Source organism: Oncorhynchus gorbuscha, unplaced genomic scaffold (assembly GCF_021184085.1).
Source record: "Oncorhynchus gorbuscha isolate QuinsamMale2020 ecotype Even-year unplaced genomic scaffold, OgorEven_v1.0 Un_scaffold_622, whole genome shotgun sequence".
NCBI lineage: Eukaryota > Metazoa > Chordata > Actinopteri > Salmoniformes > Salmonidae > Oncorhynchus > Oncorhynchus gorbuscha.
This window is the reverse complement of record NW_025745740.1, coordinates 292,501-307,500: the sequence shown is the minus strand read 5'-3', so window position 1 is coordinate 307,500 and position 15,000 is coordinate 292,501. Positions and strand designations below refer to the sequence as shown.

Below are 15,000 nucleotides of genomic sequence, written 5' to 3'. Positions count from 1 at the left end.
CCAACACATTGCTTCATTCCCAGTGCTATGCTAAGTGTGTATACTGGAACAATGTGTTCACCCCTCAGAATCAGCCCTGTCTGTGCCTTTAAGAGTCATGCTGCAGCAACCAGGCTGTGACTGGTGATGAAGTACAAGAGAACGAGGAAGAGGGAGGAAGAGGGAAAGAGAGAGGAAGTGAGGACAGGTAACAGAGAAGATGGAAGATAAAGAGCAAATTGACATTCATTAAATTAAAAAAACAAATCCAATTTTGATAAACTCTCATATCTACTGGGTGAAATACCAGTGTGCATCACAGCAGCAAGATGTGTGACCTGTTGCCACAAGAAAAGGAAAACCAGTGACAAACAAACACCATTGTATACAGACATCATTTGAAATGTCTTAAATCTTTTGAAACTTTTGTAAGTGTAATGTTTACAGTAAATGCTTTGGTGAAAGACCTGGGGACGGACAGTCGTTTCGTGTGCTCTACCTGCGTAGACAGTCTGTGAGCGTGGTTGCCCCTGAAAGGTGGCTCTCTCCGTTGACTGTTGAGCCGTCTCCCCCGGGGCTAAGGGGCCAGAAGGGAGTGGACGAGCCCGGCAGGTCCAGACTGATGTCCCAGAATGGGTCTATCGTGGTGGACACACCGCTAGAGGGGAGGGGAGATACATCATGTGTGTATGGGTGAGTTATGGAGGTAATAAAGACTGGTGTGTGTTGTTAGTAGTCATGGGGAAGGGTGATAGATGGTCATGGTGCATAAGCTTTTATCCACACTGTGTGTGTGTGTGTGTTTGTGAGTGTGAGTGTGTGTGCATACATTCTGTTCAGCCAAGCGCACCAGTTTGCAATTCAATCGAGTGATACAAAGATAGGTGGTTTTACATATTAGGTATTTGTAACGCTATGCTTTGAGAATGAATGTAGTTTTAGCTGAGGATCAGAGAATATAGTGGTGCACACACACACACACACACACACACACACACACACACACACACACACACACACACACACACACACACACACACACACACACACACACACACACACACACACACACACACACACACACACACACACACACACACACACACACACAGAGAGAGAGAGAAAGGGAAAAAAAATATTAGGGCTCACAAAGTACCAGTGTTGATTAGTTATTGTGGGGCTATTACCACCGTCTCCTTCCAGTTAGGGGGCTATTACCACCCTCTCCATCCAGTTAGGGGGATATTACCACCGTCTCCTTCCAGTTAGGGGGATATTACCACCGTCTCCTTCCAGTTAGGGGGATATTACCACCGTCTCCTTCCAGTTAGGGGGATATTACCACCGTCTCCTTCCAGTTAGGGGGATATTACCACCGTCTCCATCCAGTTAGGGGGCTATTACCACCGTCTCCATCCAGTTAGGGGGCTATTACCACCGTCTCCTTCCAGTAGGGGGCTATTACCACCGTCTCCTTCCAGTAGGGGGCTATTACCACCGTCTCCTTCCAGTAGGGGGCTATTACCACCGTCTCCTTCCAGTAGGGGACTATTACCACCGTCTCCATCCAGTTAGGGGGCTATTACCACCGTCTCCATCCAGTTAGGGGGCTATTACCACCGTCTCCATCCAGTTAGGGGGATATTACCACCGTCTCCTTCCAGTTAGGGGGATATTACCACCGTCTCCTTCCAGTTAGGGGGATATTACCACCATCTCCATCCAGTAGGGGGCTATTACCACCGTCTCCTTCCAGTTAGGGGGCTATTACCACCGTCTCCTTCCGTTAGGGGGCTATTACCACCGTCTCCTTCCAGTAGGGGGCTATTACCACCGTCTCCTTCCAGTAGGGGGCTATTACCACCGTCTCCTTCCAGTAGGGGGCTATTACCACCGTCTCCTTCCAGTAGGGGGCTATTACCACAGTCTCCATCCAGTTAGGGGGCTATTACCACAGTCTCCATCCAGTTAGGGGGCTATTACCACCGTCTCCATCCAGTTAGGGGGCTATTACCACCGTCTCCATCCAGTTAGGGGGCTATTACCACCGTCTCCATCCAGTTAGGGGGCTATTACCCTACGGCCAGGTATTCTGGAGCTAGCCCTACGGCCAGGTATTCTGGAGCTAGCCCTACGGCCAGGTATTCTGGAGCTAGCCCTACGGCCAGGTATTCTGGAGCTAGCCCTACGGCCAGGTATTCTGGAGCTAGCCCTACGGCCAGGTATTCTGGAGCTAGCCCTACGGCCAGGTATTCTGGAGCTAGCCCTACGGCCAGGTATTCTGGAGCTAGCCCTACGGCCAGGTATTCTGGAGCTAGCCCTACGGCCAGGTATTCTGGAGCTAGCCCTACGGCCAGGTATTCTGGAGCTAGCCCTACGGCCAAGTATTCTGGAGCTAGCCCTACGGCCAGGTATTCTGGAGCTAGCCCTACGGCCAGGTATTCTGGAGCTAGCCCTACGGCCAGGTATTCTGGAGCTAGCCCTACGGCCAGGTATTCTGGAGCTAGCCTTACGGCCAGGTATTCTGGAGCTAGCCTTACGGCCAGGTATTCTGGAGCTAGCCCTACGGCCAAGTATTCTGGAGCTAGCCCTACGGCCAGGTATTCTGGAGCTAGCCCTACGGCCAGGTATTCTGGAGCTAGCCCTACGGCCAGGTATCCTGGAGCTAGCCCTTCGGCCAGGTATTCTGGAGCTAGCCCTACGGCCAGTATTCTGGAGCTAGCCCAGCATCTAGAGAACCTCCTCCCAACAGCAGCTTCACCAGGAGGGGAGGACATGACTTAAATATGAGAGGAGTGCAGTGAAGGGGCAGTGTTGGGAGACTGGTAAAGATGAGAGCAGGTTAGAAAAGGGTCACTCCAGACTGATACATCAGGATAGTGTTGGGGAAAAAGGATGGAGGGAGGTAGCTGAGATCAGGGGGGAAAGGATGGAGGGAGGTAGCTGAGATCAGAGGAAGAAGGGTGAGGGAGGAGGGGGTAAGTAGGAGGAGGATGCAGAGGAGAAGAGGGAGAAGGAGGATGTGAGGTGAAAGCAGAGGAAGGGAGTTATTGCCTCTTGGCAATGTAGGAAGTCCTTTGAGAGGATGTCAAAATGTCAAACGTGAGTATTTTAGCAGTCTTGACACATACAACCTTCACTTTCTTCCACACTCTCCCCCCCCACACCCAGATTTTAAACATGGGGGATGTTGGCTAGTGGAAAGAACACGGAATGAGGCACACACTTACTGGCAGACTTGACAGGTGACGTCTGATTGGAGGCCGCCAGTGAAAATTTGGTCAATGATGCAGCTACAGTGGTTTGGATTGTTGGCCTTCTTCCCGTTGTCGTCTCCTAGGTAACAGAACACAGAGACAGATGGAGAGCGAGCACACATCAACACAGTGGACACCTTTGCACTTTTAAAGGACTCTTTCACTCTCTCGCCCCCCCCTTTTCACTGTCTGTCACCCCCTCCGACGCACCCCCTCCCCCTTTGTCCCCCACTCTCTGTCACACCCCCACCCTCTCCCCACTGCAGTGAAGCCTGTCTAGCACCTCTAAACTCCCTCTACAATTCTGGCGAATCAGAGGCCTTACTGCCAGGTCCCTCCCTCTGTGTCATGGCGGTGCAGTGGGGCACATTATCATTCCACCCCACAATCCTCTCGGTCCCTTCGGTTGGTGGCATTGTCACTTCCCTTCAATCTTCCCCTTCAGTACATTTCCACTGGTGCTGAGTGCGGACAACACACTGCATTATTGGTAGATTTGACACAGACGTGTCTCCTCGGCTAAAGTGGAGTTTCAATTGACACGACTGAGGATTCAGAGCATGCAGAATTTATGCAGGCAGACAGACGTGACAAATCGGTTCTCTCTTCTACCCTATTTGAACTGTAGGAGAACAGATTATTCCCTTTTTAACCAGACGATTACAGTGTAGATTCATACATTTATCATCCATTTTGTCTTGATGAAACCCACTTTGGTCTCTATTCCGCTAGAAGAATCAGAACATCTGTTCAGTTACACTGAAGAAATAGAATATGGCTCAACCTCAGTGTCACTTCCCTTTAACCATAACACAGTGCTATAGTGTATTTATCAGTAAGTTAAGTGAAACTTTCCCACAGTATTTAAGGAATAAGTCAGGACAGCGATACTTACGGGCGGTGTCTCCTTTACAGTGGCGGTGCAGCACGTCCAGCGCTGCGATGAGGAACTCGTGGGCATCCTGTTGCTCGTAGCCCGCTAAGTGACGTGCGTGAGTCCACACCAGGTGCAGCAGCCGGAAGGGAATGTGGGGCCAACGGTGGCCCGAGTAAAACTGTGGAGAGAAAGTAGGAAATGGGGAGTACAGGGATTTAACATCTGGCAGCCATGTTGTTAAATGTACCTAGACTCAACTTGTATATTCTTTGTACAGCTGAGACCTTAGCACAGGGTTTCAAACCTTTCTGGGCCCGTGACCCCATTTTGATATTTAAAACATTTCAAGTGTTGTAGTCAATGGACAATGTTTACTTTTTTATTTGGAGCTTTGACAGTCTATTACAAATCAGTTTACAGTACTATGACAGTCTATTACAAATCAGTTTACAGTAAGTACTATGACAGTCTATTACAAATCCGTTTACAGTACTATCACAGTCTATTACAAATCCGTTTACAGTACTATGACAGTCTATTACAAATCAGTTTACAGTACTTTGAGAGTCTATTACAAATCAGTTTACAGTACTATGACAGTCTATTACAAATCAGTTTACAGTAAGTACTATGACAGTCTATTACAAATCAGTTTACAGTACTGAGTCTATTACAAATCAGTTTACAGTACTATGACAGTCTATTACAAATCTGTTTACAGTAAGTACTATGACAGTCTATTACAAATCAGTTTACAGTACTATGACAGTCTATTACAAATCAGTTTACAGTACTATGACAGTCTATTACAAATCAGTACAGTACTATGACAGTCTATTACAAATCAGTACAGTACTATGACAGTCTATTACAAATCTGTTTACAGTACTATGACAGTATTTCTATCTGAAGGAAGTATGGTTTGAAGTGACTGAAATGCATCAGAAAGGTATTGGGAAGTTCAGAAGATGCTCAGGCAATCATTTTGTTTGATCTTCTATGTAGAAAAGAACATCAAATGCTATTATTTGTTAGTGAATGCTAGTTACTGAACTTGCAGAGAGGGTGGGATGACTGACAGTCAAGGTCAGGGTGTGAGATGGAGAGAACACCATAATGAAAGGAGTGCTCTGCTTGAATGCACAACCAAGCCCTGCCTATTACGGTACACACACACACACACACACACACACACACACACACACACACACACACACACACACACACACACACACACACACACACACACACACACACACACACACACACACACACACACACACACACACACACACACAATCTCCTGACTCTCCCTCTGAGGCCTGATTGAGAGTTGAGGAAACGCACGCACTAACAAGCTTATATCTTGTATCTTACAGGCTCTTTGGTCCTCCGCTGCAGCTTGAAGCAGGCTGACAAACCAAAGAGTCTATAAAAAGAAAGACAGGGAGGGGCTGATCAAAGACCAACTCCTCCCTGGCTGAGAGGAGCTATGTGTGGGTACAAAGTCAGAGGAACAGCCCCTCTTTCCTGGTACTGATGCTGCATGCTCCAGGTTCAAAGGGAAAGAGGAACGCGTGGAGCAGGAATGAGCAATGTGATTGGGAGAGAGGGAAGAGAAGTGTGTGTGTGAGCGTCTGGCTCTTAGGGACAAGATCAGAGATATGCTCTCTAGCTGAATAGTTCTCAGCAAGCACAAAGTGTGTTCTGAAACTTTTATTCTAGTTCCCATTGTAACATGACAAATACTCTCCAAGGGTATGCTTTTCACTTTTCTCCTTGGTCTACTCTAGACACCAGTTCATTCACCATTCACTGTCACATCTGAACACCTGATTCAACTTGTCAACTCATCATCAGGCCCTCAATGAGTTGAATCAGGTGTTTGTTTATCTGGGGCTACACCAGAAGTGTGTGCTGTCGGGGTGGTGGAGGACTGGAGTTGGGAACCACTGATATAGCTTTCGCCTGGATTCACCTGGTCAGTCTATGAGCCCTTACTGATGTCACTTGTTAAATCCACTTCTATCAATGTAGCTGAAGGGGAGGAGACAGTGTAAAGAAGGATGTTTAAGCTTTGACTATGTCATGGAAAGAGCAGGTCTAACATTCTGTACACTCAGTGTATATACACACCAGATAGTGGGGGGGGGGGTGAGGAGACACCTGAGCACCAGTTCTATAATGATCAGGGAGCATTGAGTTTAGTAGATGTAATCTAACCAACTGACTGTACTAAAGACATTCAGAACTGTGAACGATTGGTAAGGAGCCTAGCATTTAGAGATAAGTATGGAGACAGACAATACCCCCACCCTCACACAGACTGGTGAGTTGAGTTTAAACAAAATGCCAAATACTGTAGCTGTATAATACGGCAGGGCATTGTGGTTGAACTCTGTTCATTTCTCTCAGACAGAGTTGTTTCCCTCCAGCTCCACAACGCAGTGATCCAGTCAGTGACTCCCTTTGCAGTCAGTCTGTTAGTCTGGGAGAACATTCTGTGTTGATGTGGTTAGTCATTCAATTTCTATGTCTGACTGGCTGTAATTCCGTCTCATATGTTTTCCTTTGGCCTCCCAAACCCCTAGAAGACTGCATTTGACCGCCCTAGGGTTGCAACATTCCAGTCTTTCCCAGAAATCCCTGTTGGAGGACTCCCTCCCTGATTATTCCCTCCTGATTCCGGGAACTGGGATTCTCCAACAACAAACATTTCTGAAAAACCTGGGAATTTGGGAATTTTTTACGGAATTGAGCAGATTGCCACCCTATCCCCCAGCTCCGGCATTACCTCCTGAAAGAGCTGTGACATCTCACACACCAGACAGGAGTCGGACTGCATCTCACACTTGTGCCTGTCGGACAGGAAGAAGTCACGCAGCAGGGGGGTGTGGGTGAGGGCCTGGACGATGCAGTTCATGAAGCACGTGTTGCCCAGGTTGATCAACCCTCGTAAACCTGACGGGAGACGGGGGGGTTTAGAGAGAGAGGGGGAATGTGAAAAAGTAGGCCCATCTTCAGGACAAATAATCAAGAGAAGAACAGCTAACATTCACATCTCCTGTAACAGAGAGGAGGACATTACGCTCTGACATTCACATCTCCTGTAACAGAGAGGAGGACATTACGCTCTGACATTCACATCTCCTGTAACAGAGAGGACATTGAGCTCTGACATTCACATCTCTCTGTTACAGGAAGCTTTAATTTACTTTATTTGACAGGGACAAAGACAAGTAATAAACAGTTCTGAAAATGTGCAAAATTTCACCATGGTTTGGGCTAGCGTAATCAGCCATGGTTTGGGCTAGCGTAATCAGCCATGGTTTGGGTTAGCGTAATCCAGCCATGGTTTGGGCTAGCGTAATCCAGCCATGGTTTGGGCTAGCGTAATCCAGCCATGGTTTGGGCTAGCGTAATCCAGCCATGGTTTGGGCTAGCGTAATCCAGCCATGGTTTGGGCTAGCGTAATCCAGCCATGGTTTGGGCTAGCGTAATCAGCCATGGTTTGGGCTAGCGTAATCAGCCATGGTTTGGGCTGGCGTAATCAGCCATGGTTTGGGCTAGCGTAATCAGCCATGGTTTGAGCTGGCGTAATCAGCCATGGTTTAGGCTAGCGTAATCCAGCCATGGTTTGAGCTGGCGTAATCAGCCATGGTTTGGGCTAGCATAATCAGCCATGGTTTGGGCTAGCATAATCCAGCCATGGTTTGGGCTAGCATAATCCAGCCATGGTTTGGGCTAGCATAATCCAGCCATGGTTTGGGCTAGTGCAGATAAAAGCTGTGGTCCACCACAAAGGCCTGTGTGAACAGATCAGGTGGAGCAGTGTGGAGCCTGGGACTGGTCCAGCCTGTTTGGCCCAGGAATAGAGCTCTTGGCTGGGGGTTAAACTCTCCAGACTCGACCCACTCCACACACCCCGAGACAGCTGGGCTGGCCTCTCTACAAGTTTTTCATTACAGTGAGAGGGAGGAAGAGAACAAAAGTAGGAAGACTGAATGAACTCTACACAATCAAGCGAGATAACTGCAGAGAGGAAAAGAGATTGAGAGAGAAGAGGAAGAATGAAACAGAGGGGCGTAAGTAAATTTGAATCTACAAAGAGTTTGAGAAACAGAGAGCGTCTGAGAGAAAGAGACCATCCTTGTTGTGTGAACTTGTCATTGAAGAAGGAACAGTGCATTCTCTCTCTCTCTCTCTCTCTCTCGCCACAGACACCTGGACTATACAGACAACGCCACAGACACCTGGACTATACAGACGACGCCACAGACACATGGACTATACAGACAACACCACAGACACATGGACTATACAGACAACACCACAGACACCACAGACACCTGGACTACACAGACAACACCACAGACACGCCTGGGTGATGAAATAGACCCTGCTACTAGCACTTCATAAGGTTGTGCGGAGAGTGGACCAGCCTATATCTCACCGATGGTGCAGTTTGTAGTGATTTTCCTTCGCTTTGGATTGTGCCGTAATAACTCCAGCTCTCTCTTCGTAGGCTCCCACGTAGAGTATTTCTCCCCTACACCTGGTCACAAAGACAGAGACATCGTTGAGACATTGACGAAACCATCCATATTTTCATCCTGACCCTTGATAAAGGTAGCCTGGTCTCAAATCTGTTTGTGCTGTCCTGCCAACTCCTATGGTAATTGTCACACCGGTGACCATAAGAGTTGGCAAATAGATCTGGGACTAGGCTATGATGGAGATCTATTGCAGGGATTATTGACTAGATTTGGCCCGTGGGACAATTTCTTTCTTGGGCGAATGGTTAGGGCCAGAACATAATGACAAAAATAATGGAGACTGCAGACTGACCCTCCCAAACCGATAGAATATTTGACTAAAACAATCATTTCAAACCTTGAACATTTGTATACGATCATGTGTCTATTATAAGTTGGAATATTTGGAAACAGATTTTCAAAAATTAAAATCAGATGAAGCTGATTTGCTGGTGTTTTTACAGTAATTGTTTTTACTACCCAAGGGCCACCAGTCATTTATAGGTGGTTGCTGTGCCACGACAAAATCATTGATGCCACGGCCCCAAAAATATGGATCATGAAAAAACAATATTTCTGCTAAGGGAGACTTTGAAGATGCTAAAACAGCCTACTTTGACTTTTCCTCTGCAAATAAAACTAGTAATGAATAGAAAACATATTCTAATCTGGGATAGTCAGATTTATCTAGTTACCTAGTCGGCTTGTTGTTGCATGCTCTATGCCAGAGAAATATTACTCTCGAGGCACATTCAAGTTGAGTGACATTGAGGGAAACCTGCCGTCTGACAAGCAGTCAATGCACGAGTCTTGCATTTGCAGGGAAAACAGCAGTTGATGACTTTGTTTATTTGATTTATTTAACTAGGCAAGTCAGTTAAGAACAAATTCTTATTTTCAATGACGGCCTAGGAACAGTGGGTTAACTGCCTTGTTCAGGGGCAGAACGACAGACTTTTACATTGTCAGCTCTGGATTTGATCCAGCAACTTTTCGGTTACTCGTCAACGGCCTAACCACTACCTGCCGCCCCAGAGGATCCCAGCTTTCCATTCCTAACTTTATTTATTTCTCAACTCTTAAATGTGCGAAATTGATCTTTTGAAACCCAGAGTTTTTAGCAATACCATGATTAAGAATGTTAGCGCTCCGCAATTTGCTGTGAGTGCATAGAGGAGAGTGGGGTTCAATGTTACACAGATCATCTAACTTTGGGTAAAACACCACCCTACCACACAATCATTTCTTCAAATGTAATGACAGATTCATGGTGACATGAAGTGGTTTCTGTGAGAGGTACAGGCAGTGTCACCCAAGATGGCGGTTTACCCCAAGTTACCCTAAGAGGTAGGCTACATTAAATTCACTTTGTTTAATTCACCAATAGGATCCTAACTAGATAAAAGATAACATTTGGGATCTAGCTAACGATTAGCCCAATAGGGTAAACGCAGATCGACTACCCCATGCTTCAGCCTATGTATTTATAGTCACTACGCTGATTACATTTGGGATCTAGCTAACGATTAGCCCAATAGGGTAAACGCAGATCGCCAACCCCATGCTTCAGCCTACGTATTTATAGTCACTACGCTGATTACATTTGGGATCTAGCTAACGATTAGCCCAATAGGGTAAACGCAGATCGACTACCCCATGCTTCAGCCTATGTATTTATAGTCACTACGCTGATTACATTTGGGATCTAGCTAACGATTAGCCCAATAGGGTAAACGCAGATCGCCAACCCCATGCTTCAGCCTACGTATTTATAGTCACTACGCTGATTACATTTGGGATCTAGCTAACGATTAGCCCAATAGGGTAAACGCAGATCGACTACCCCATGCTTCAGCCTATGTATTTATAGTCACTACGCTGATTACATTTGGGATCTAGCTAACGATTAGCCCAATAGGATAAACGCAGATCGACTACCCCATGCTTCAGCCTATGTATTTATAGTCACTACGCTGATTACATTTGGGATCTAGCTAACGATTAGCCCAATAGGGTAAACGCAGATCGCCAACCCCATGCTTCAGCCTACGTATTTATAGTCACTACGCTGATTACATTTGGGATCTAGCTAACGATTAGCCCAATAGGGTAAACGCAGATCGACTACCCCATGCTTCAGCCTATGTATTTATAGTCACTACGCTGATTACATTTGGGATCTAGCTAACGATTAGCCCAATAGGATAAACGCAGATCGACTACCCCATGCTTCAGCCTATGTATTTATAGTCACTACGCTGATTACATTTGGGATCTAGCTAACGATTAGCCCAATAGGGTAAACGCAGATCGCCAACCCCATGCTTCAGCCTACGTATTTATAGTCACTACGCTGATTACATTTGGGATCTAGCTAACGATTAGCCCAATAGGGTAAACGCAGATCGCCAACCCCATGCTTCAGCCTATGTATTTATAGTCACTACGCTGATTACATTTGGGATCTAGCTAACGATTAGCCCAATAGGGTAAACGCAGATCGCCAAACCCATGCTTCAGCCTATGTATTTATAGTCACTACGCTGCATCAGTTGGGCTACATGTGATAATGCTGATCGCTAATAGCATACCTGTTAATATGGACCATGTAAAGGCTATATGCCTGCCATAGTCCAATATGTTAAAATAATTTAAACAAATAATTGTACCAATACATGACCAAAAGTATACGGACACCTTGAACACCTCATTCCAAAATCATGGGCATTAATATAGAGTTGGTCACCCCTTTGCTGCTACAACAGCCTCCACTCTTCTGGGAAGGCTTTCTGCTGGGACTTGCTTCCATTCAGCCACAAGAGCATTAGTGAGGTCACGCACTGATGTTGGGCGTTTAAGGGTTGGCTCGCAGTCGCCGTTTCAATCGCCGTTTCAAACACTGATCTCAACAAACCATTTCTGTATGGACTTCGCTTTGTGCACGGGGGCACTGTCATGCTAAATCAGGAAAAGGCCTTCCCCAAACTGCTGACACAAAGTTGGAAGCACAGAATCGTCAAGAATGCCGTAGCATTAAGATTTCCCTTCACTGGAACTAAGGGGCCTAGCCGGAACCAGGAAAAACAGCCCCAGACCATCATTCCTCCTCCACCAAACGTTATAGTTGGCACTATGCATTTGGGTAGGTAGCATTCTCCTTGCATCCACCAAACCCAGATTCGTCCGTCAGATTTCCAGATGGTGAAGCCAATGCTTGGCATTGCGTATGGTGATCTTAGGCTTGTGTCAGGCTGCTCAGCCATGGAAACCCATTTCATGAAACTCCCGACGAACAGTCCTAACGTTGCTTCCAGAGGCAGTTTGGAACTCGGTAGTGAGTGTTGCAACCAGACGATTTTTACGCACTACACGTTTTTGTACTCGCCTGTCCCGTTCTGAGAGCTTGTGTGGCCTACCACTTCGCGGCTGAACCATTGTTGTTCCTAGACGTTTCCACTTCACAATAACAGCACTTACAGTTGACCAGGGCAACTCTAGCAGGGCAGAAATGTGACAAACTAATTATTGGAAAGGTGGCATCCTATTATGGTGAAAGTCACTGAGCTCTTAAGTAAGGCCATTCTACTGCCAATGTTTGTCTATGGAGATTGCATGGCTGTGTGCTCGATTTTAAACACCTGTCAGCAACGGGTGTGGTTGAAATAGCCGAATGCACTAATTTGAAGGGGTGTCCAGATACTTTGTATTGTATATATAGTGTATGTGAATGCAGCTGCCACTACTTTAAAATCACTGGATGCAGTTTATCATAGCTCCACACATTGTGATCTGGATCAGAAAGTGGTTAAATAAATAAAGGTTAAAATACATGAAGGAATAAATCAATTATTGACTGGGGGGGAGATAAAACGGACACAGAAAAGTAGCGTTGCCTGAGCTGCTGGAGACCAGCAACACTGTACCTTGCAATTTCCAGGCTTTCCTCTGTTCTTCTTTGGCAATCTGTTCCATCTCTTTGTCGTATATGTAGTCTTGACACACGAAACAATATATTCCACCATATAATAAGTCTATTGCTGGAAGGGAGAGAGAAAGAAGGAATACAAAACCATTACAACTAGATATTTCTTACCGAACAACAGCTTGTGTTGATTGCACGTCTAACCTCATCATTGATGTGGCCAGCGTGAAGACAAGCACTTTCTGTTTGTTCCACTCCTCTATTGACTTGAGCCTTGTGTCGTTCCATGTCATTGCTGCTTGCATTGGACAATTAGAGAACGTAGGGAAGGTGTGTGTGTGTGTGTGTGTGTGTGTGTGTGTGTGTGTGTGTGTGTGTGTGTGTGTGTGTGTGTGTGTGTGTGTGTGTGTGTGTGTGTGTGTGTGTGTGTGTGTGTGTGTGTGTGTGTGTGTGTGTGTGTGTGTGTGTGTGTGTGTGTCACAGAGTATGTTTTTTTTTGTGGGACTGTGTGTGCGTGCATGTCCATCACATCTATCTCCCCTGCTCCTTCCACTAGCCTATGTTCTCCAACACCATGGTAACAATACCTGGGTTCTTCTGTTGCCGTGACAACCTATTTATTCATAGGTTGCACCTCTGTCACTGAGCATCATGCCACTGTTATGAACGTTCTCAAGCCCTCTGCCGACGGGCGCCATAGTGGTGCCATAAAGTGGTGATAGCGTTCGTTCAGAAAGAATGGGGTTAACTACTATTTCATCTAAATTACACTATATAGTGCCTGGAAATACGATGACATTGCTAAAGTAGTCAAATATTTAGTAGGAAACTACTTTGCCAGCATTATCATGTCGTCAAATTTACTTTAGCCAGATGGCAACGTTGTCATTAGGGGCGGCAGGTAGCCTAGTGGATAGAGAGTTGGGCCAGTAACCAGCAGGTAGCCTAGTGGTTAGAGCGTTGGGCCAGTAACCAGCAGGTAGCCTAGTGGTTAGAGCGTTGGGCCAGTAACCAGCAGGTAGCCTAGTGGTTAGAGCGTTGGGCCAGTAACCAGCAGGTAGCCTAGTGGTTAGAGCGTTGGGCCAGTAACCAGCAGGTAGCCTAGTGGTTAGAGCGTTGGGCCAGTAACCAGCAGGTAGCCTAGTGGTTAGAGCGTTGGGCCAGTAACCAGCAGGTAGCCTAGTGGTTAGAGCGTTGGGTAGCCTAGTGGTTAACCAGCAGGTAGCCTAGTGGTTAGAGCGTTGGGCCAGTAACCAGCAGGTAGCCTAGTGGTTAGAGCGTTGGGCCAGTAACCAGCAGGTAGCCTAGTGGTTAGAGCGTTGGGCCAGTAACCAGCAGGTAGCCTAGTGGTTAGAGCGTTGGGCCAGTAACCAGCAGGTAGCCTAGTGGTTAGAGCGTTGGGCCAGTAACCAGCAGGTAGCCTAGTGGTTAGAGCGTTGGGCCAGTAACCAGCAGGTAGCCTAGTGGTTAGAGCGTTGGGCCAGTAACCAGCAGGTAGCCTAGTGGTTAGAGCGTTGTAACCAGCAGGTAGCCTAGTGGTTAGAGCGTTGGGCCAGTAACCAGCAGGTAGCCTAGTGGTTAGAGCGTTGGGCCAGTAACCAGCAGGTAGCCTAGTGGTTAGAGCTAGCCTGTGGTTAGAGCGTTGGGCCAGTAACCAGCAGGTAGCCTAGTGGTTAGAGCGTTGGGCCAGTAACCAGCAGGTAGCCTAGTGGTTAGAGCGTTGGGCCAGTAACCAGCAGGTAGCCTAGTGGTTAGAGCGTTGGGCCAGTAACCAGCAGGTAGCCTAGTGGTTAGAGCGTTGGGCCAGTAACCAGCAGGTAGCCTAGTGGTTAGAGCGTTGGGCCAGTAACCAGCAGGTAGCCTAGTGGTTAGAGCGTTGGGCCAGTAACCAGCAGGTAGCCTGGTGGTTAGAGCGCAGGGCCTAGTGGTAACCAGCAGGTAGCCTAGTGGTTAGAGCGTTGGTCCAGTAACCAGCAGGTAGCCTAGTGGTTAGAGCGTTGGGCCAGTAACCAGCAGGTAGCCTAGTGGTTAGCCCAGTAACCAGCAGGTAGCCTAGTGGTTAGAGCGTTGGGCCAGTAACCAGCAGGTAGCCTAGTGGTTAGAGCGTTGGGCCAGTAACCAGCAGGTAGCCTAGTGGTTAGAGCGTTGGGCCAGTAACCAGCAGGTAGCCTAGTGGTTAGAGCGTTGGGCCAGTAACCAGCAGGTAGCCTAGTGGTTAGAGCGTTGGGCCAGTAACCAGCAGGTAGCCTAGTGGTTAGAGCGTTGGGCCAGTAACCAGCAGGTAGCCTAGTGGTTAGCGCGTTGGGCCAGTAACCAGCAGGTAGCCTAGTGGTTAGAGCGTTGGGCCAGTAACCAGCAGGTAGCCTAGTGGTTAGAGCGTAGCCTGTGGTTAGCCAGTAACCAGCAGGTAGCCTAGTGGTTAGAGCGTTG

At 47.2% G+C, this 15,000-nt stretch overlaps 1 protein-coding gene across 2 annotated transcripts in view; it reads right to left on the bottom strand.

Moving 5' to 3' along the window:
- The window catches only part of LOC124019530 (ubiquitin carboxyl-terminal hydrolase 22-like), an 81,321-nt gene that overhangs the window by 20,614 nt on the left and 45,707 nt on the right, over positions 1-15,000 (bottom strand). For both annotated transcript variants that reach the window (XM_046334894.1, XM_046334895.1), the window contains 6 exons: positions 12,572-12,685; positions 8,567-8,668; positions 6,908-7,074; positions 4,132-4,291; positions 3,210-3,315; positions 479-637 (listed from right to left, as the gene is read on the bottom strand). In XM_046334894.1, coding sequence (XP_046190850.1) covers positions 479-637; positions 3,210-3,315; positions 4,132-4,291; positions 6,908-7,074; positions 8,567-8,668; positions 12,572-12,685 — 808 coding nt within the window. The remainder of the gene's footprint in view (positions 1-478; positions 638-3,209; positions 3,316-4,131; positions 4,292-6,907; positions 7,075-8,566; positions 8,669-12,571; positions 12,686-15,000) is intronic.